The 20,124-nt window shown below is 45.7% G+C and overlaps 1 protein-coding gene across 2 annotated transcripts in view; it reads left to right on the top strand.

Moving 5' to 3' along the window:
* The window catches only part of LOC116974112 (phosphatidylinositol 3,4,5-trisphosphate 3-phosphatase TPTE2-like), a 97,510-nt gene that overhangs the window by 62,944 nt on the left and 14,442 nt on the right, over positions 1–20,124 (top strand). For both annotated transcript variants that reach the window (XM_033022253.1, XM_033022254.1), the window contains exons 10-12: positions 868–928; positions 6,144–6,225; positions 6,318–6,406. In XM_033022253.1, the coding sequence (XP_032878144.1) occupies positions 868–928; positions 6,144–6,225; positions 6,318–6,406 (232 nt within the window). The remainder of the gene's footprint in view (positions 1–867; positions 929–6,143; positions 6,226–6,317; positions 6,407–20,124) is intronic.

Genomic DNA, 20,124 nt, shown 5'->3' with positions numbered 1-20,124 from the left:
CTGCCTCTTGTACTCCAAGGAATAAAGTTCTAGGCTGCGCATCCTCTGTAGCTCAGGCCCAGGAGTCCTGGCAACATCCTCGTAAATCTTCTCTGCACTCCTTCCAGCTTAATGACATCCTTCATATAGCTGGGGGACCAAAACTGGATACAATACTCCAAATGGGGTTTCACCTACGTCTTGTACACCTATAAAATAACATCCCAACTGGTCCCAAGATCAATCCATGATTTAAAAAAAAAAAAAACGTTTTGCCTTTTGCCTTTTGCATAGAAATAGAATGCAGATCTGGTATCTAAATGTTGTTCAGACATTGGGATTATGTTGCCACCATATTATAAACACAGTGTAGCGGGTGCATGAGAGAGCCCGGAATGAAGGCCAGAAGCCAGGCAAATTCTGTAGAAGCTTTAATGAGCACAGCACACTCCTCTCCGCTTCAGTGAGAGACTGAAAGCTGCTCTCGCGCCAAAAATCCCTGCTCATGTCTTCGTAGCTGGAGGCCACCCCCGGACCTGTCCAACAAGTGCCGAGGGGGATGAACCAGGGAGTGGCCTACTCCCTAGGAACCGCCACAACAGTTGGTTTTTCACCTTTCTCAAGATAGTGTATTGCATTCAGTGCCATGGAAAAAATGGCTGCAAAGATTGGGTATCATTAAATGTAATTACTTTCACTAATTCAAGTGTGTAATTGAGTCTGTATGTTTCGATGTATTGAGATCTCTTCTGCATGTACTGACCTGGTAACTGTTCCTCTCACATTTCAATAGCAGGATATTACTTTGCAGTACACTCGAGCAAACAAGCTCAAATATTGTAGATTTTTGCTTTTAAAGGTGGTCACTAACATTGCACCTGTTTGCAGGAAGTTGCACGATTCTTCGACACCAAGCACAAAGATCACTACAAAGTTTACAACCTCTGCAGTGAGTATGTTTCCTAAAGAAGAATGTTTGGTCAATGGGATTTGATCTCACCAGTGGTACGTGGGGTGGAGTGAGAGAGATTGAGGGGAGAGAGAGGAACAATGTTGTGCTTGCTTAAAACTAAACTATAAAGAGTCTCGAGTGATGGCCCAGGAATATTGACCTAGTTTACAATGTGCTGATATAATATGTTTAATGTTTGGAGGCCACTTAACGGTAGGAAGCAAACTTGTTTTTTGGTAATGTCATTGTTGTACAGGACGGAAACAGGCCCTTCGGCCTAACTTGCCCGCACAGATCAAGATGCTCCATCTACACTAGTCCATGTAAAAATTGTCCCTAGTGGGTGTAGGATAGTGTTAATGTGCAGGGATCGCTGGTCGACGTGCACTCGGTGGACCGAAGGGCCTGTTTCCGTGCTGTATCTCTAAACTAAACCTGCCCATATCCTTCAAAACCTATTCTAGGTTAGCTTCTCTGCACATTCTAGGGGCTCGCTACTTTTTAAATACAAACTTGCCCCATACAATCTCCTTTGAACTTTGTCCCCCTCGCTGGGCAGCGCAGGGTGGTGCAGCAGTAGAGTTGCTGCCTCAGACTGCCAGAGACCCCTGTTCGATCCTAACTACCAGTGCTTTCTGTATGGAGTTTGTACGTTCTCCTTGTGACCTCCTGGGTTTCCTCTGGGTGATCTGGTTTCCTCCCACATCCCAAATATGTGTAGGTTAATTGGCTTCTAGTGTGTAGGATAGTACTAGTGTATGGGTGATCGCTGGTCGGCATGGACTCGGTGGGCCGAAGGGCCTGTTTCAATCCTGTATCATTAAACAAAAGCTTAAAGCTACCATCCGCTTTAAAAAAATAAAAAAATTTAAACTATGTAATAAATTTAGAATTTTGAATATCATGAAAAGATTGCTAATGTTTAAAATAACATGTAATTAAACTAGGCATTCAGGCCTTTAAACATCATATGCAGCTTATGGGATATCCACCATAGACACCAACAGCAAGGGTTGAGATTTTTACAGGTCCATTGTCTACAAAATAACCCTGCCCTATACCTCTTTGGGCGGCATGGTGGCACAGCTGTAAGGTTGCTGCCTCACAGCACAAGAGATCTGTGTTCAGTCCTGACTACAGTGCTGTCTGTACGGAGTTTGCATGTTCTCCCTGTGACAGCGTGGGGTTTTTTTCTGGGCGCTTCAGTTTCCTCCCACACTCCAAAGACGTACAGGTTTGTAGGTTAATTGGCTTTGGTAAAATTGTAAATGATCCCTAGTGTGTAGGGCAATGTTAATGTACGGGGCGATTGCTGGTCAGTGCAGACTCAGTGGGCCGAAGGGCCTGTTTCACACTGTATCTCTAAAGTCACTGAAGATGGCCGGTAGTGGTGATTTGCCATTTTATCAGCGTCTCCCCACAAACGCCACATCGCATCTCTGAAGCAGTGATATTCCTTCAACGTACTGGGTTAATTTTGTAGAGCTTCTTATCTCTCTCCCCCCACCCCCCCCTGTAGAGCCACTCTGATCGATAGCCCCACTATTCACAGTGGTGACGTATAATTGTGGGGTGAATTCATAAATTATAGGAGAGAATTAGGCCATTTGGTTGATCAATTCTCCTCTGCCATTCAATCATGGATGGTCTATCTTTCCCTCAACCCCAATCTCCTGTCTTGGCCCCATAACCCTTGACACCCTTGCTAATCAAGAATCTGTCAATCTCCGCCTTAGGTTTGGCCTCCACAGCCATCTGAGGCAATGAATTCCACAGATTCACCACCCTCCGGCTAAGGAAAAACCTCCTTATCTTCTTTCTAAAGATAAGTCCTTTTATTCAGAGACTGTGCCTTCTGGTCCTGGACTCTTACTAGTGGAAAGATCCTCTCCACATTCACTCTATCCAGGCCTTTCACTATTCGGTAAGTTGCAATGAGGTCCCCCCTCAATCCCCCCCTGAATTGAAACGCCAACAAACACAGGCTTGACTCTCTCACCTGCATCCTGAGAAATATTTTTAAACAAAATAGAAAGGCTGCTTTGATACTGCTGAGAAATGAAAGGTTGATTTTGGACGGCTCAATGTTGTCAGGATGAACTGTTTGGTGTAATAACTTTCTGGTTTGATCACAAATAAAATAAACACACGGCAAACAAAATTACAGTTAAAACTCCAAAACAATTTAACTCTGTCACTGTATTTTCTTATCTTGGTGTTTCTTGCTAAGTGCACTTTAATTTGGTTTTAAGTTTCTTGTGTTTACAGAAAAGCTTATTTGATGCTTCAGATTTTGTAGAACAGCACAGGAATAGGCCCTTCTGCCCACCATGTCCATGCTAGACATGATGCTAAGTTATTCTGCCTGCCTGCGTATGACCCATATTCCTTACTTTCCTGCCTACCAATCTTGCATAAAAGTATTTTCCAGTACCATTATCCTATCTGCTTTCACCCTCTTGTAAGTAATGACTTGCCCAAATCTCCATAAAGTGAAATTACAGTGTATTCAGACCCTTTCACTTTTTCCACATTTTGTTACATTACAGCCTTATTCTAAAATTGATTTAAAAAAAAATAATAATCAATCTACACACAATACCCCATAATAAAAAAAGTGAAAAAGGGTGTTTAGAAAATTTTGCAAAGCAATTAAAAATAAATAACTAAAATATCACATTTACGTAAGTATTCAGACCCTTTACTCAGTACTTTGTTGAGGCTACTTTGGCAGCGATTACAGCCTCAAGTCTTCTTGGGTATGATGCTACCAGTTTGGCACACCTGTATTTGGGTATTTTCTCCCATTCTTCTCTTCAGATCCTCTCAAGCTCTGTCAGGTTGAATGGAGAGCGTCGATGCACAGCTATTTTCAGATCCCTCCAGAGATGTTTGATCGGCTTCAAGTCCGGTCTCTGGTTGGGCCACTCAAGGACATTCACAGACTTGTCATGAAGCCACTCCTGCGTTGTCATGGCTGTGTGCTTAGGGTCATTGTCCTGTTGGAAGGTGAACCTCTGCCCCAGTCTGAGGTCCAGAACACTCTGGAGCAGGTTTTCATCAAGGATCTCTCTGTACTTTGCTCCATTCATCTTTCCCTCGATCCTGACTAGTCTCCCAGTTCCTGCCGCTGAGAAACATCCCCACAGCTTGATGCTGCCACCACCATGCTTCACGTAGGTATGGTATTGGCCAGGTGATGAGCGGTGCCTGGTTTCCTCCAGACGTGACGCTTGGCATTCAGGCCAAATAGTTCAATCTAGGTTTCATCAGACCAGAGAATCTTGTTTCTCATGTCTTTTGGCAAACTCCAAGCGGGCTGTTGTGTACCTTTTACTGAGTAGTGGCTTCCGTCTGGCCACTCTACCATAAAGGCCTGATTGGCGGAGTGCTGCAGATATAGTTGTCCTTCTGGAAAGTTCCCCCATCTCCACAGAGGAACTCTGGAGCTCTGTCAGAGTGACCATCGGGTTCTTGGTCACCTCCCTGACCAAGGTCCTTCTCCCCATTGCTCAGTTTGGCCGGGTGGCCAGCTCTATGAAGTCCAAAGTTCTTCCATTTAAGAATGCCGGAGGCCACTGTGCTCTTCGGGACTTGCAATGCTGCAGAAATTGTTTTATACCCTTCCCCAGATCTGTGTCTCGACACAATCCTGTCTCGGAGGTCTACGGACAATTCCTTTGTCTTCATGGCTTGGTTTTTGCTCTGACATGCACTGTCAACTGTGGGACCTTATATAGACAGGTGTGTGCCTTTCCAAATCATGTCCAATCAATTTAATTTACCACTGGTGGACTCCAAGTTGTAGAAACATCTCAAGGATAATCAATGGAAACAGAATGGACCTAAGCTCAATTTTGAGAGTCATAGTAAAGGGTCTGAATAATTATGTAAATGTGATATTTCAGTTATTTATTTTTAATTACTTTACAAACATTTCTAAACTTGTTTTTGCTTCTTCATTCTAGGGTATTGTGTGTAGATTGATGATCAAAATTTTTTTTTTAATCCATTTTAAAATAAGGCTAAAAAGTAAAATGTGGAAAAAGTGAAGGGGTTTGAATACTTTCTGAATGCACTGTATGTCTTGAATTATCATCACAAACTTTGCTTGTAGTTCAGATACTCATCATGGAGTCCTGCAGCATGGAAACAGGCCCATCTGACCAACTAGTCCATGCTGACCAAGGTGCCCCATCTAAGCCAGCCCTCTTTGCTGTGTTGGGCCCATAGCCCTCTAAACCGTTCCCATCCACGTACCTGTCTTCTGTTAAGAGACCAAGAATGGGGTGGCTGAAAACATTCCACTGCCAAAGCCCCATGGTTCCACTAAAACAGAACCCTTGTCAATTGTCACTGTTAAACTACAGAATCTTCAGCTGCACAAGATTTAGTTTGAGGGAGAAAGGGGTGGGGGAGGGAATTGAAAGGAGGGATGAGGTGAAATGACCAATCTTGTGGTTGTATGTGCATTTCTAGAAAACCACTCGTGTTTGTCCAATAAAATGGAGAAACTCATCAGATTTAAGCCAAGTGATCCAAAAGCTGATCTGATGATGGTCATTTGCAATACTGCAAATTCCACTTCACCAATCTTTTTCCAGTGTCTTGTAAATTTGTGTTTACTGATCCTTACTTATTGTGATGCAACGATGTGCAGTGTTTGACACGAGTGACTAAATTCTGTGAAGTTCTGATTTTAATGATTTAAAAAAATAATTAGCATTAATCGCTGGCTGCTGTCCTGGTTTAAGTACAGCGGGGAAACAGGATCTTTGGCCCAACTCGTTCACGCCGACCAAGATGCCCCATTTGGCCCATATCCCTCTAAACATTTCCTTTCCATCTACCTGCCCAAATCTCTTTTTAAATGTTGTAGTGCCTGCCTCAACAACCTCCTCCGGCCTCTCATTCCATATGCCCACCACCCTCTGTGTCAAAGTTGCCTCTCAGGTTCCTATTAACTCTTTCCCCCCTCACCTGAAACCTACATCCTCTGGCTCTTGATTCCCCTCACCTGGGTGAAAGAATCTGTGCATTCACCCTATTTATTCCCCTTGTGATTTTGTCGACCTGAAAGATAAACCTTCAGCCTTCTGCACTCCAAGTAATAAAGTCCGAGCCCACCTTAGACCTGTGTTGATGTCTGCCCTGAGCTGGATGAGTGTAGTGTCTGACAGTATGTGATTGTAATGCGCTGTTTCTGTGGCAGGTGAAAAGGGGTACAATCCAAGGTTCTTCCATTACAGAGTGGAGCGTGTGTTTATTGACGACCACAATGTACCAGCTCTGGAGTAAGTTCCTTTTTGTCTCTAAGGTGAATGACCAACCTTGCATTGCTGTCTAGTACAAACATTTAAATGTTGTAATGTTTTATATATATCAGGGATATGCTGAAATTTACAGCTAATGTTCGGGATTGGATGGCAGCTGATGAGAAAAATGTAATAGCAATTCATTGCAAAGGTGGTAAAGGTAGGAGATTTTCTAGTTTTAATAGTTGACTTTTGCATGTAAATTCAGAACGTTATACTTTGGGTAATCAAATTCAAAAGTTAATGGATTAATCTCAAATTTAAAAAGAGGTGGAGACTGCATTGACAAGTCTCTGTCCAAGAGCCTTCCTTTATAGTAGAGAGGATAAGGGAGGGATGAACCAGGGTAATGTCTCCAGTGCCTGCAGGTGGTGCCCCCGGGACACAAAAGTGGCCGGGCGAGGAGAGGGATGTCAATTTGCGGGAACGACTCCAGTATATCGAGCGCGCGGGCTGACTGGACTTAGCACTGAATAATAGCGCCAAACATAGCGGCACCTACATGTGTAATATATGCAAACCAAAGTTCACTGCAGTTGCAGATGTGACAAATAAGCTAGATTAATGAACTGTAGTAATGGAGGGGTTGTGGAAATGGCCTCCAATATGTCTGGTGCAGGTCACAGTGTGGGCCTTGGTGCCACCTTGAGGTCAAATGGGAGATGTCCACCTCTGCTCATGGATCATTTGACATGATAAAAGTATTGGGACATGCTGGCCGGGCAGCATCAGCTTACAGATAGTCTGTCTTGGGTCTGAAACCCTTGACCCATGGGGAAGAGAAATGCAAAACAAGGCGGTGCTGAGGTAACTCAATGGGTCGGGCAGTATCTCTGGAGAACATGGGCAAGTGACGTTTTGGGTCGGGACCCCATCTTCAGACTGGTATTGAAGAGGTATGCAGGTTGTGTTTCAGTTGGGGGACAAGGTGGAGGAATGTATAGAACAAAGGCAATGTCTGTGGTAGGGTGAGTGAGATTACTGTATTATCGTCACATGCACTGAGGTACAGTGAAAAGCTTTATGAGCTATCCTGTAAAATCAAACCACTACGAGCACAATATGTAGTGGTGTAGAGAGCACCCAGAATAGATTGCAAAGTTGCAGCTGAAGATCAAACAAGTGCAAGGCCTATAATGATATAGTATGGGAGGATTGGAGACACTGTGGCGCGGCCATAGAGCTGCTTCCTCGCAGTGCCGGAGACCCAGGTTCGATCCTGACTATGGGTGCTGTCTGCACAGAGTTTGTACGTTCTCCCTGTGACTGCGTGGGCTTTCTCCCGTCCCGCTGAGCTACTCCAGCATTTTGGATCTACCTTGAGTTTTCACTTCCCACACTCCAAAGATGTACGTGTTTGTAAGTTAATTGGCTTTTGTAAATTGTTCCAAGTGTGTGTGGGATCGTGCAAGTGTAGGGGGGTGATCGCTGGACGGGGTGGGCTGAAGTTCCTGTTTCCGTGCTGTATCTCTAAAGTCTAATACATCCTTGGCTTGTGCGAGCTCGTGCAGTAGTCTGAGAACAGAGGGGGAAAGGATGCTCTTCCTGAGTATTGCGAATGGATTTATGTGCATTTATGTGGAATAAGAAATCCTGAACATAAATAGAAAATGCTGGGGGGAAAAAAACAAAATGGGCCCATCAGCATTGTGTGGAAAGATGGTTCATCATTGGTCTGACCAGCATACAAGGAATCACAGATGATGGTTTACAAAAAGACAGTGTGAGTCGGGCAGTATCTCTGGAGCCTTGAAGAAAGGTCCTGAGCTGAAACTTCGTCTGCCCGTTCCTTCCACAGATGCTGCCTGACCCGCTGAGTTACTCCAGCACTTCATGTCTGCATAGCTTTTCTTTCACTTTGTGTTTTGCTTCAGTTTCCCAGCAACTGCAGTTTCAAAAATTTTAATTTACTTTGAAGTAATAAACGTGCTTTGAAGAGCAGATCAACCTGTAACCAGAGATGTGAAACTGATCTCCTGTGAGATGTGGCTTTTATCCTTTCACCACACTGTCGATTCAGTTCAATCATAGCTCATGTCATTGAAAAAACATTCTGGAAATCTGAAATAAGAACCAAATATATGGGAAATATTCAGCAGATCTGGCAGTATCTGTATGTGTGTGTGTGAGAGTTAGCTTTGGGTTGGGCTTTTTTTAATCAGAATTGTTGTGCAGCAAGGTACTGAAACATGGCTGCACTGTGAGGCTTGTGTCCATTTTGTCCCCTCGTGTATTTGTAACAATCACGGTGTGGAAAAGCATCTCCTATCTTCATCCGTGAATGATGCTACAAATTGTCGTTAATCTGGCCCCAAGGAAAATGGGAGGGGGAAAGATCAGGAACGAACAACAGGTTAAAAGCGGGAGCAATGGTGTTTGTTGAATGCAAGGTGCCCGTATCAAGTTGAGTAATGTCGGAATTCTGCACAGCTCCTATGTCCTGGGATGCAGTATTGAAACGGGGAATTAGAGGGGGAGATTAACTGTGCGGTCATTGTTGGAGGAGTTGTGGGTGGGAGGGGTGAGTGATTAGCTTGACATTGAGTAGGGTTTTTTTTTCAGTGGTTGGGGATCGGGAGGTGTTTGAAAGTATAAATACCATTAGTTATGGTTTGAAGATCTCTTCATTGTGAAGTGTAATCTCACTAAGTGCTACTGCGGATCAGCTGACCGTATAATTAAAGTGCAGGAAGGAATTGCGGACGCTGATTTAAACCGAAGATAGACACAAAAAGCTGGAATAACTCGACGGGACAGGCAGCATCTCTGGAGAGAAAGGAGTGGGTGACGTTTCGGGTCGAGACCCTTCTTCAGACTAGTTGGGGGAAACAAGGTATAGGCGATGATGTAGAGCGATAAAGAACAATGAATGAAAGATGTGCCAAAAAGTAGCGAAGATAAAGGAAACAAGCCATTGTTAAGGGCCTGCCCCACTTGGTGATTTTTTTTTGGTGACTGCCGGCGTCATTGACCGACGTATCAGGGTCACCGAAAGATTTTGAACATTTCAATATACAGCGGCGACAAAATAAATGTTGCGACATTTGAGGAAACACCACGCGTCAATATGTCGTCACGCCGCTACTTATTCGGTGACCTGATACGTCAGCAAATGATACCGGCAGTCGCCGAAAAAAATCGGCAAGAGGGACAAGCTCTTAAGTTGTTGGTTAGGTGAAAACGAGAGGCTGGTGTGACTTGGGTGGGGGAGAGAGAAAGAGAAGGGGGGGGGGGGGGAATGCTGGGGTTACTTGAAGTTGGATAAATCAATATCATGCCACTGGGCTGTAAGCTGCCCAAGTGAAATATGAGATGCTGTTCCTCCAATTTGCATTTAGCCTCACTCTGACAATGGAGGAGACCTAGGACAGAGGTCAGTGTGGGAATGGGAAGGAGAATTAAAGTGTTTAGCAACCGGGAGATCAGGTAGGTTCAGGCAGACTGAGCATCTAAAGTTGGTCAAAACTTGTAACCACACGAAACTTGCCTTCAGTTCCACTTAATATCCAAAATTTTCTGGGTGAGCAGCCTATTGACAATGTCCAAATCCTCTCCAAATTAAAATCTAAAGACATCAAGATGAGTCCCCATCAATTGAACTGTCCCTCTCCGTCACACAAATGGCAATCTAGATTCTATCTGGTCGGGTTGGAAGATGGTAATGGCACTACCTGTAGAAGACTACAAGAGAGATGTGTCATGATCTACAGGTCATGCTTTTGTGCAACCCAAGATCTTCAATCCATTGATCACGGTGGCACAGCAGTAGAGTTGCTGCCTTGCAGTGCCACAGACTCAGGTTTGATCCTGTGTTACGAGTGCTGTCTGTACAGAGTTTGTACGCTCTCCTTGTGACCGCGTGGGTTTTCTCCAGGTGCTACGGTTTCCTCCCACATTCCAAAGACGTGCAGGTTTGTAGGTTAATTGGCTTCGGTCAAATTGTAAATTCTCCCTGGAGTGTAGGATGGTGCTCGTGCATGGGGTGATCGCTGGTTGACGCAGACTTAGTGAGCCGAACGGCCTGTTTCCATGCTGTATCTCAAGTCTAAAGACCTTCTGAATTGTTAGGAATTTGACTCGCATCTTGGGTTTGAGCTACCCTCTAGAAAATGGAGGGGACAACTCTGGTCTTTCCAGGACAATAGACAATGGGTGCAGGAGTAGGCCATTTGGCCCTTTGAGCCAGCACCGCCACCCATTGTGATCATGGCTGATCATCCCAAATCAGTACCCTGTTCCTGCCTTCTCCCCATATTCCCTGACTCTGCTATCTTTAAGAGCCCTATCTAGCTCTCTCTTGAAAGTATCCAGAGAACTGGCCTCCACTGCCCCCTGAAGCAGAGAATTCCAGACTCACAACACTCTGTGTGAAAAAGTTTCCTCATCACCGTTCTAAATGGCTTGTCCCTTATTCTTAAACTGTGGCCCCTGGTTCTGGACTCCCCCAACATCGGGGACATATTTCCTGCCTCTAGCGTGTCCAAACCCTTAATTCTATGTTTCAATAGGATCCTCTCTCATCCTTCTAAATTCCAGAGTATACAAGCCCAGCCATTCCATTCTCTCAGCATATGACAGTCCTGCCATCCCGGGAATTAACCTTGTAAACCTACGCTGCACTCCCTCAATAGCAAGAATGTCCTGCCTCAAATTTGGAGACACAAACTGCACACAATATTCCAGGTGTGGTCTCACTAGGGCCTTGTACAACTGCAGAAGGACCTCTTGGTATGAAGGCCAACATGCCGTTCGTTTTCTTCACTGCCTACTGTACCTGCATGCTTACTTTCATAGACTGATGAACAAGGACCCCCAGATCCCGTTGTACTTCCCCTTTTCCCAACTTGCCACCATTTAGATAATAATCTCCCTTCCAGTTTTTGCTACCTCAGTGGATAACCTCACATTTATCCACATTAAACTGCATCTGCCATGCATCTGCCCACTCACACAACCTGTCCAAGTCACCCTGCATTCTCATAGCATCCTCCTCACAGTTCACACTGCCACCCAGCTTTGTGTCATCTGCAAATTTGCTACTTGGAATCCCTTCATCTAAATCATTGATGTATATTGTAAATAGCTGTGATCCCAGCACTGAGCCTTGCGGTACCCCACTAGTCACTGCCTGTAATTCTGGGAGATTTGATGGGAGCCTTGGAATAGTTTGTTAGTCAGCACTGACATTGAGATTGGAGCAGGGTGTGTTGGCCAAATCGCATTGGCTGATGTCAACCAACAAACCGGAATTTTTGTCTCTTAATTTGAGGAAGGACATTCTTGCTATTGAGGGAGTGCAGCGTAGGTTCACCAGGTTAATTCCTGGGATGACGTCACAGTTTAAGAATAAGGGGTCGACCATTTAGGACAGATGAAGAAAAAGCTTTTCACCCAGAGAGTTGTGAATCTGTGGAATTCTCTGCCACAGAAGGCAGTGGAGGCCAATTCACTGGATTTTTTCATGAGTTACATTTAGCTCTAAGGGCTCAGAGAATCAAGGGATAGAGGGAAAAAAGCTGGAATGGGGTACTGATTTTGGACAATCAGCCATAATCATATTGAGGGTACACAAAAATGCTGGAGAAACTGAGCGGGTGCAGCAGCATCTATGGAGCGAAGGAAATAGGCGACGTTTCGGGCCGAAACCCTTCTTCAGACTGATGGGGGGTGGGGGGGAGAAGGAAGGAAAAAGGGAGGAGGAGGAACCCGAGGGCGGGGGGATGGGAGGAGACAGCTCGAGGGTTAAGGAAGGGGAGGAGACAGCAAGGACTAGCAAAACTGGGAGAATTCAACGTTCATGCCATCCGGACGCAAGCAACCCAGGCGGAATATGAGGTGCTGTTCCTCCAATTTCCGGTGTTGCTCACTCTGGCAATGGAGGAGACCCAGGACAGAGAGGTCGGATTGGGAATGGGAGGGGGAGTTGAAGTGCTGAGCCACCGGGAGTTCAGGTAGGTTATTGAGGACTGAGCAGAGGTGTTCGACGAAACGATCGCCCAACCTCCGCTTAGTCTCCCCGATGTAAATCAGCTGACATCTAGAGCAGCGGATGCAGTAGATGAGGTTGGAGGAGATACAGGTGAACCTTTGTCGCACCTGGAATGACTGCTTGGGTCCTTGAATGGAGTCGAGGGAGGAGGTGAAGTGACAGGTGTTGCATTTCTTGCGGTTGCAACGGAAAGTGCCCGGGGAGGGGGTGGTACGGGAGGGAAGGGAAGAATTGACAAGGGAGTTGCGGAGGGAGCGGTCTTTGCGGAAGGCAGACATGGGGGGAGATGGGAAGATGTGGCGAGTGGTGGGGTCACGTTGGAGGTGGCGGAAATGGCGGAGGATTATTTGTTGTATTTGCCGGCTGGTGGGGTGAAAGGTGAGGACTACGGGGACTCTGCCCTTGTTGCGAGTGCGGGGATGGGGAGAGAGAGCAGTGTTGCGGGGTATGGATGAGACCCTGGTGCGAGCCTCCTCTGTGGTGGCGGAGGGGAATCCCCGTTCCCTGAAGAACGAGGACATTTCCGATGCCCTGGTGTGGAACGTCTCATCCTGGGAGCAGATGCGGCGTAGGCGGAGGAATTGGGAGTAGGGGATGGAGTCTTTACAGGGGGCAGGGTGGGAAGACGTGTAGTCCAGATAGCCATGTGAGTCAGTTGGTTTGTAGTGTATGTCGGTCAGAAGTCTGTCCCCTGCGATGGAGATGGTGAGGTCAAGGAATGGTAGGGAAGTGTCGGAAATGGTCCAGGTGTATTGGAGTGCCGGATGGAAGTTGGTGGTGAAGTGGATGAAGTCAGTCAGTTGTGTGTGGGTGCAGGAGGTGGCCCCAAAGCAGTCGTCAATGTAACGGAGATAGAGGTCGGGGATGGGGCCCTGGTACGTATTGAACAAGGATTGTTCAACGTACCCGACAAAGAGGCAGGCGTAGCTGGGGCCCATGCGTGTGCCCATAGCTACGCCTTGTGTTTGGAGGAAATGGGAGGAGTCAAACGTAAAGTTGTTGAGGGTGAGGACCAACTCCGCTAGGCGGAGGAGGGTGTCAGTGGCTAGGTATAGGTTGCTCCTCATATCCTCCTCAACATAATCATATTGAGTGTTGGCTTGTAGGGCCGAATGGCCTACTACTGCACCTATTTTCTGTTTCTATGTTTCTTAGGGTTGGAGGAAGTAAGTGGGAGAGGTGGAAGATGGACAGAGGGGTGGGGGCGAGGGATGGGGGTGGGAGGAGAGGGAGATGGAGAGGGGGAGGAGAGAGGGGAGGGGTAGAGAGGTGTGGGGGAGGGGGGAGATGGGGTACCACCATGAACTACCACCTCCAGTTTAAATTCCATTTGGAATATTTTGGAGGACCAAGGAACCAAGAAGAGAAACCGGCCTTTGCGGCAACTTGCAGTGTCGTGGTGCAGTCCTGAAAGGTGAATGAATCTTCAAGCATTTGTGAGCCCTTCTCAAATAAGACACATGTCGGATGCAAGAGGAGCTCGATGATTCATTGGTGCTTTATTGAACCATTGAGATCTTCTTGCACCTGACACTCGTCCCATTGAAATGGGCTCAGAGCTGCTGGAAGATTCATTCAATTTTGACCTCTTCTAAAAAGCAAGACGGCACTTTCTCCCGACACATGAACAACTCTGTACATTTCCAGACTGCTCTTGTGTTGTAAGGGGGAGCGGCGTTGTACCTGTTTAGTCCGCGATGAAGGAAAATTTCCAATGAGAACCTAATGCTGTGGTGCTTGCACATATCTCCATGGTGGGGTTAGTCAAATATCTGTTTTGTGCTTCAATGATTTACCAGTGACCTCAGTAGTTTAATCCGTAGCGGTTCTGTTGCGGAAGGGTTTGATGGCCTAGAGTTAATATTGGCTTTCTAAACTGAATTTCAAATAAAAGAGGATTAGTGCAAAAATACATTGACATTGTGCATTGACCAGGTGTATGAACGAAATCTGTTGTCGGCCAAATGGTTTTGCAGAAATTAGTCGTGCTGCACAGAAGCGGGTCTCACTTTTCCGTGCTAATCGAGATCCCCCATCTAAGCTAGTCCCGCTTGGCACATATCCAATCCATATCAGCATTTTCCAGCTGTACTTGCCCAAATGTCTTGTGTTGTTTTAGTACCAGCCTCGACTAACTCCTCTGGCAGCTTGCTCCATACACCCATCTATATAGGAAAAAGTTGCCCCTCGGGTTTCCCCTCTTTCTCCTCTCACTTTAAACCTATGCCTTCATGTTCAATTTCTCCTACTCTGGGTAAAAGATTATGTGCGTTCACCCTATCTGTTCCCCTCATGATTTTATACTCTATATATATAGAAAAAAGAGCATGAAAGAAAGCTTGCGGAGAATATAAAAACGGACTAAAAGCGTATTTAGATATGTAGAAAGGAAAAGATTAGTGAAGACAAATGTAGATCCCTTACAGTCAGAGATAGGTGAATTTATAATGGAAAACAAGGAAATGGCAGAACAGTTAAACAAGTACTTTGGTTCTGTCTTCACTAAAGAAGACACAAACAATCTCCCAGAAATACTAGGGGACAGAGGATCTAGTGGGAGGGAGGAACTGAAGGAAATCCTCATTAGTCAGGAAATAGTGTTAGGTAAACTGTTGGGACTGAAGGCAGATAAATCACCAGGGCGTCATGGTCTGCATCCCAGAGTACTCAAGGAGGTGACCCTAGAAATCGTCGATGCATTGGTGATCATTTTCCAATGTTCTCTCGACTCTGGATCAGTTCCTGTAGATTGGAGGGTAGCCAATGTAACCCCACTTTTTAAGAAAAGAAGGAGAGAGAAAACGGGGATTTATAGACCAGTTAGCCTTACATTGGTAGTGGGGCAGATGTTGGAGTCGATGATTAAAGATGTTATAGCAGCACATTTGGAAAGCTGTGACAGGATCGGTCAAAGTCAGCATGGATTTATAAAGGGGAAATCATGCTTGACTAATCTGGAATTTTTTGAGGATGTAACAAGTAGAATGGATAAGGGAGAGCCTGTGGATGTGGTGTATCTGGACTTTCAAAAAGCCTTTGACAAGGTCCCACACAAGAGATTAGTGTGCAAAATGAGAGCACATGGTATTGGGGGTAGGGTATTGGCATGGATAGTGAACTTGTTGGCAGACAGGAAGCAAAGAGTAGGAATTAACAGGTCCTTTTCAGAATGGCAGGCAGTGACTAGTGGGGTGCCGCAAGGCTCGGTGCTGGGACCCCAGTTATTTACAATGTATACATTAATGATTTAGATGAGGGAATTAAATGTGATACCAAGTTTGCGAATGACACGAAGCTGGATGGCAGTATGAGCTGCGAGGAGGATGCTATGAGGCTGCAGGGTGACTTGGATAGGTTGGGTGAGTGGGCAGATGCAGTATAATGTGGATAAATGTGAGGTTATCCACTTAGGTGGCAAGAACAGGAAGACAGATTATTATCTGAATTGTGTCGGGTTAGGAGAAGGGGAGGTGCAACAAGACCTGGGTGTGTTTGTACATCAGTCACTGAAAGTAAGCATGCAGGTACAGCAGTCAGTGAAGAAAGCTAATGGCATGTTAGCCTTCATTGCGAGAGGATTTGAGTTCAGGAGCAAGGTCTTACTGCAGTTGTACAGGGCCCTGGTGAGACTGCACCTGGAGTAATGTGTGCAATTTTGGTCTCCTAATTTGAGGAAGGACATTATTGCTATTGAGGGAGTGCAGCGTAGATTCACCAGGCTAATTCCCAGGATGGCGGAAACTGACAAATGATGAAAGAATGGGTCGACTGGGCTTGTATTCACTGGAATTTAGAAGAATGAGAGGGGATCTTATAGAAAGATATAAAATTCTTAATGTATTGGACAGGCTAGATGCAGGAAAAATGTTCCCGATGTTGGGGGAGTCCAGAACCAGAGGTCACAGTTTAAGAATAAGGGGTGGGCCATTTTGGACTGAGATGAGGAAATTCTCTTCACCCAGAGAGTTGTGAATCTGTGGAATTCTGTGCCACAGAAGGCAGTGGAGGCCAATTCACTGGGTGTTTTTTAGAGAGCGTTAGATTTAGCTCTTGGGGCTATAGGAATCGAGGGATATGGGAGAAAAAGCAGGAAGGGGGTACTGATTTTAGATCCGCCATGATCATATTGAATGGCGGTGTACAACCTAAAATGGGCAGAATAGCCTTCTCCTGCACCTATCTTTCTATCTTTCACCCACTTAGTCTCCTGTACTCTCAGGGGAACAACCCCAGCCTGCCCAACCTCTCCCTATAGCTCAGGCCTTCAAGTTCTGACAACATCATAGTAAACCGTCTCTGTACCCTTCAGAGCTTAATGGCATTCCTTCCTATAGCAGTGAACAAAACTGAACACAATACTCTAAATGTGGCCTCACCAACGTCTTGTACAACTTTAACATGCATCGCAACTTCCATAGTCAATAGATAGACACAAAATACTGAGGTAACTCTGTGGGTTAGGCAGCATCTCGGGAACATGGATGAGTACATTGTGAAGTGTTTTCATACTTTTTGTTAGTTAAAACTTTACTGGTCTTGGTTTCTTCTCTTCCTGAAACTTAAATCAATAGACAATAGTAGGATTTGCTTGTCATTGTTCTGTGTTTGCATTCCGACTGCTTGCTGACAAGCTGCTTTAAATAAGGATTCTCTTGAGAGTCAGAAGTTAGAGATAAAGTAAAAGAAAATATCAAAAGGACTCGGTGCTGGAGTAACTCAGCTGGGCACGCACATGGATAGGTGACGTTTCTGGTTGGGACCCTTCTTCAGACTTGTCACTTATCCATATTCTCAGTTACTCAACACTTTATAGTTTGTGTATTAACCAGCATCTGCAGTTCCTTGTTTCGATAGAAGACATTTTTTTTTAGTTTAGGTTGGCAAAACGGGCCCATCGGCCCACTGAGTCCATGCCCATCAGGATCACCTGTTTGTATTTGTTCTGTTATCCCTCTTTCTCATCCATTGTAGATTGGGGATTGAATGGCTCAAAGGGCCGAATGGCCTACTCCTGCACCTATTGTCTATTCCCTACACAATTTTACAGAGGCCAATAAACCTACAAACCTGCACACCTTTAGGATGTGGGAGGCAAACGGGGCACTTGGAGGAAACCCATGCAGTCACGGAGAGCATGCAAGCTTCACGCTGACGGCACCCGAGGTCAGGATTGAACTTGGGTCTCTGGCACTGCAAGGCAACAGCTCTCCCAGCCGCTCCACTGCACCACCCTGCACAAGATAAACAGCTGGGGGTACTCAGCGGGCCAGGCAGCATCTGTGGTGAGATCAGTCTGACGAGCGGTCCTGACCTGAAATGTCCCCTGTCCATTCCCCACACAGGTGCTGTCTGTCTGACCTGCAGAGTTCCTCCAGCACTTGGTGGTTTAGTGTACAACCTAAAATGGCCAGCAATGTTAATAAAGAGATGCATAAATCAATTTTAGATCTAAGTTTGAGAAGATCACCATTTTAAAAAGAGATTTTATTTTAGCAACTGCACAAACCAAAGTATTTGGCATATATATTTGACGAGCGTGCAAACTCCACACAGACAACTGAGGTCATGATTGAACCAGAGTCTTTAGTGCTGTGAGGCAGCGGCTCTGCCAGCTGCACCACTGTGCTGCCCAGGTGAAAAGTGGATGTGCAGAAGACTCAGCAGGGCAGGCAGAACCTGCGGCAAGATGCCACATGTAAACCATGTAAACGTTACCTATTTCCTTCGCTCCATAGATGCTGCTGCACCCGCTGAGTTTCTCCAGCATTTATGTGTACCCACATGTAAACCAGTTGTCCAATGCTGTCAGATCTGGGTTCATTGACCCAGAAGGCTCCCTAATCCTCTTCTGAGCTCTGGCAGGATTGTCATCTGTGTAGAAGTCAAAGTTTTCTGATATGTGGCCAATGGATGTTGTTACTCGAGGTCGTGACTGCTCCGAGTTCTCCAGAAACGCTACCATACCAAGGAAAATATGGTCAAGGAGACCTCCCCCCACCCCCAAACAGTTCTCAACCACAGTGCAAAGTATTAGATGCTGCATTTGGTATTGAATGTTAGGATTAAATGATTATGGAACTAGTGAGAAGCAGCTCAGATTGCCTAATGGAGAAATTAGAATCGCAGTCACACAGCACAGAAACTGGCCCTTTGACCCAACTCGTCCATGCCCACCAAGATGCCCCATACAATTATACAATTATTTATTGTCATTTGAACCTCAAATGAAGTTCAAATGAAATTTGGTGGCCTGCACTCTGCTTGAAATGGTATGAAATGAATTTGGCGGCCTGCACTCTGCTTGAAATTGAATTTCAAAGAATAGCCATGAGTGAACTGCCAGCCTACCAGCCGTGAGTCAATCAACTGCCAGCCCACCAGCCGTGAGTGAACTGCCAGCCCACCAGCCATGAGTGAGTGAGTGAAATGCCAGCCCACCAGCTGTGAATGAGCGAGTGAACTGCCAGCCCACCTGTGGCCTACCTGAAACCACTCATTTTGGCCCTCAAAGCCACTATTAGCCCAGAAACCAGTCCCTTTTGCCGAAAATGTTCGTATTAGCCCAGGAGGAGCATTTTGGCCTAAAAGGCCCGTGCCAGGCCAGGAAAAGTGCACAAAAAGTGCCTTTCACTGAGATTTCACTCAGAAGTTTTTATTAATTCCCTTCGGTCCATCAGGCATGTACTAGCCCAGAAGGAGTCCCTTCAGCCCATCACTAAGTATTCCCCCTGTAAGTATTAAACCTCACCCCAGTATTTTTCTCCCTCCTTTCATTGGCTCCCTGTGAGATCCAGGCCAGGATAGACTCTCCTCCTTCATTGCTGTGATCTGTAGAAAAAGATGAAAAATGTCTAAAATTGATTCTCGACCCTCTCCCCCTTCTCTCTCACTGAGTCTCTCACCTGTTTTGGGCAGAATTTCTGGCAGTTTCTGAGCTGCCAGCCCACCAGCCCTGAGTGACTGATCTGCCAGCCCACCAGCACTGAGTAGCTGAGCTGCCAGCCCACCAGCCTTGAGTGACTGAGCTGCCAGCCCACCAGCCTGAGTGACTGAGCTGCCAGCCCACCAGGCCTGAGTGACTGAGCTGCCAGCCCAATAATCCATTCGGCCCGCAATGTCCATACTAGCTCTCTGGAAACCAGTCCCTTCGGCCCACAACACCCATAATAGTGCTCCAGAAACCCCCACCCCCACCCCTAAACAGTTCTCAACCACAGTGCAAAGTATTAGATGCTGCATTTGGTATCAAATGTTAGGATTAAATGATTATGGAACTAGTGAGAAGCAGCTCAGATTGCCTAATGGAGAAATTAGAATCGCAGTCACACAGCACAGAAACTGGCCCTTTGACCCAACTCGTCCATGCCCACCAAGATGCCCCATACAATTATACAATTATTTATTGTCATTTGAACCTCAAATGAAGTTCAAATGAAATTTGGTTTCTGCAGTCATACAACAAGAAAAGAACCAAGACACACAATTTACACAAACCTAGTTCCAATGGCACATGTTTGGCCAAAAACATTCGTAGACAAAAGTGCTGGAGAAACTCAGCGGGTGCAGCAGCATCTATGGAGCGAAGGAAATAGGCAACGTATCTGGCCGAAACCCTTCTTCAGACCCGTTTCCAGTAACCGGCAATGGTGGACAAAACAGAAGGATTAAGCATGAAAGTGTACATGGGGATTTTTTGTAATTAAGAATTGGAGTATAATTTCGTGTTGTTCTTGTGAAATTGGTTTATATTTTCCATGCATCCTAGTTTTAAACATTTGCCGGAACGATTTTGCTGCTATTTACATGCTGCAAATAGAGCTGACCAGTGATCAAGGCTTGAAGTTGTTGCCCACCCATCAGAGGGAAATTACTGAGGTGGATCTTCACCC

Source organism: Amblyraja radiata, chromosome 6 (genome assembly GCF_010909765.2).
Source record: "Amblyraja radiata isolate CabotCenter1 chromosome 6, sAmbRad1.1.pri, whole genome shotgun sequence".
Taxonomy (NCBI): domain Eukaryota; kingdom Metazoa; phylum Chordata; class Chondrichthyes; order Rajiformes; family Rajidae; genus Amblyraja; species Amblyraja radiata.
This window is presented reverse-complemented; position numbering and strand designations above follow the sequence as displayed.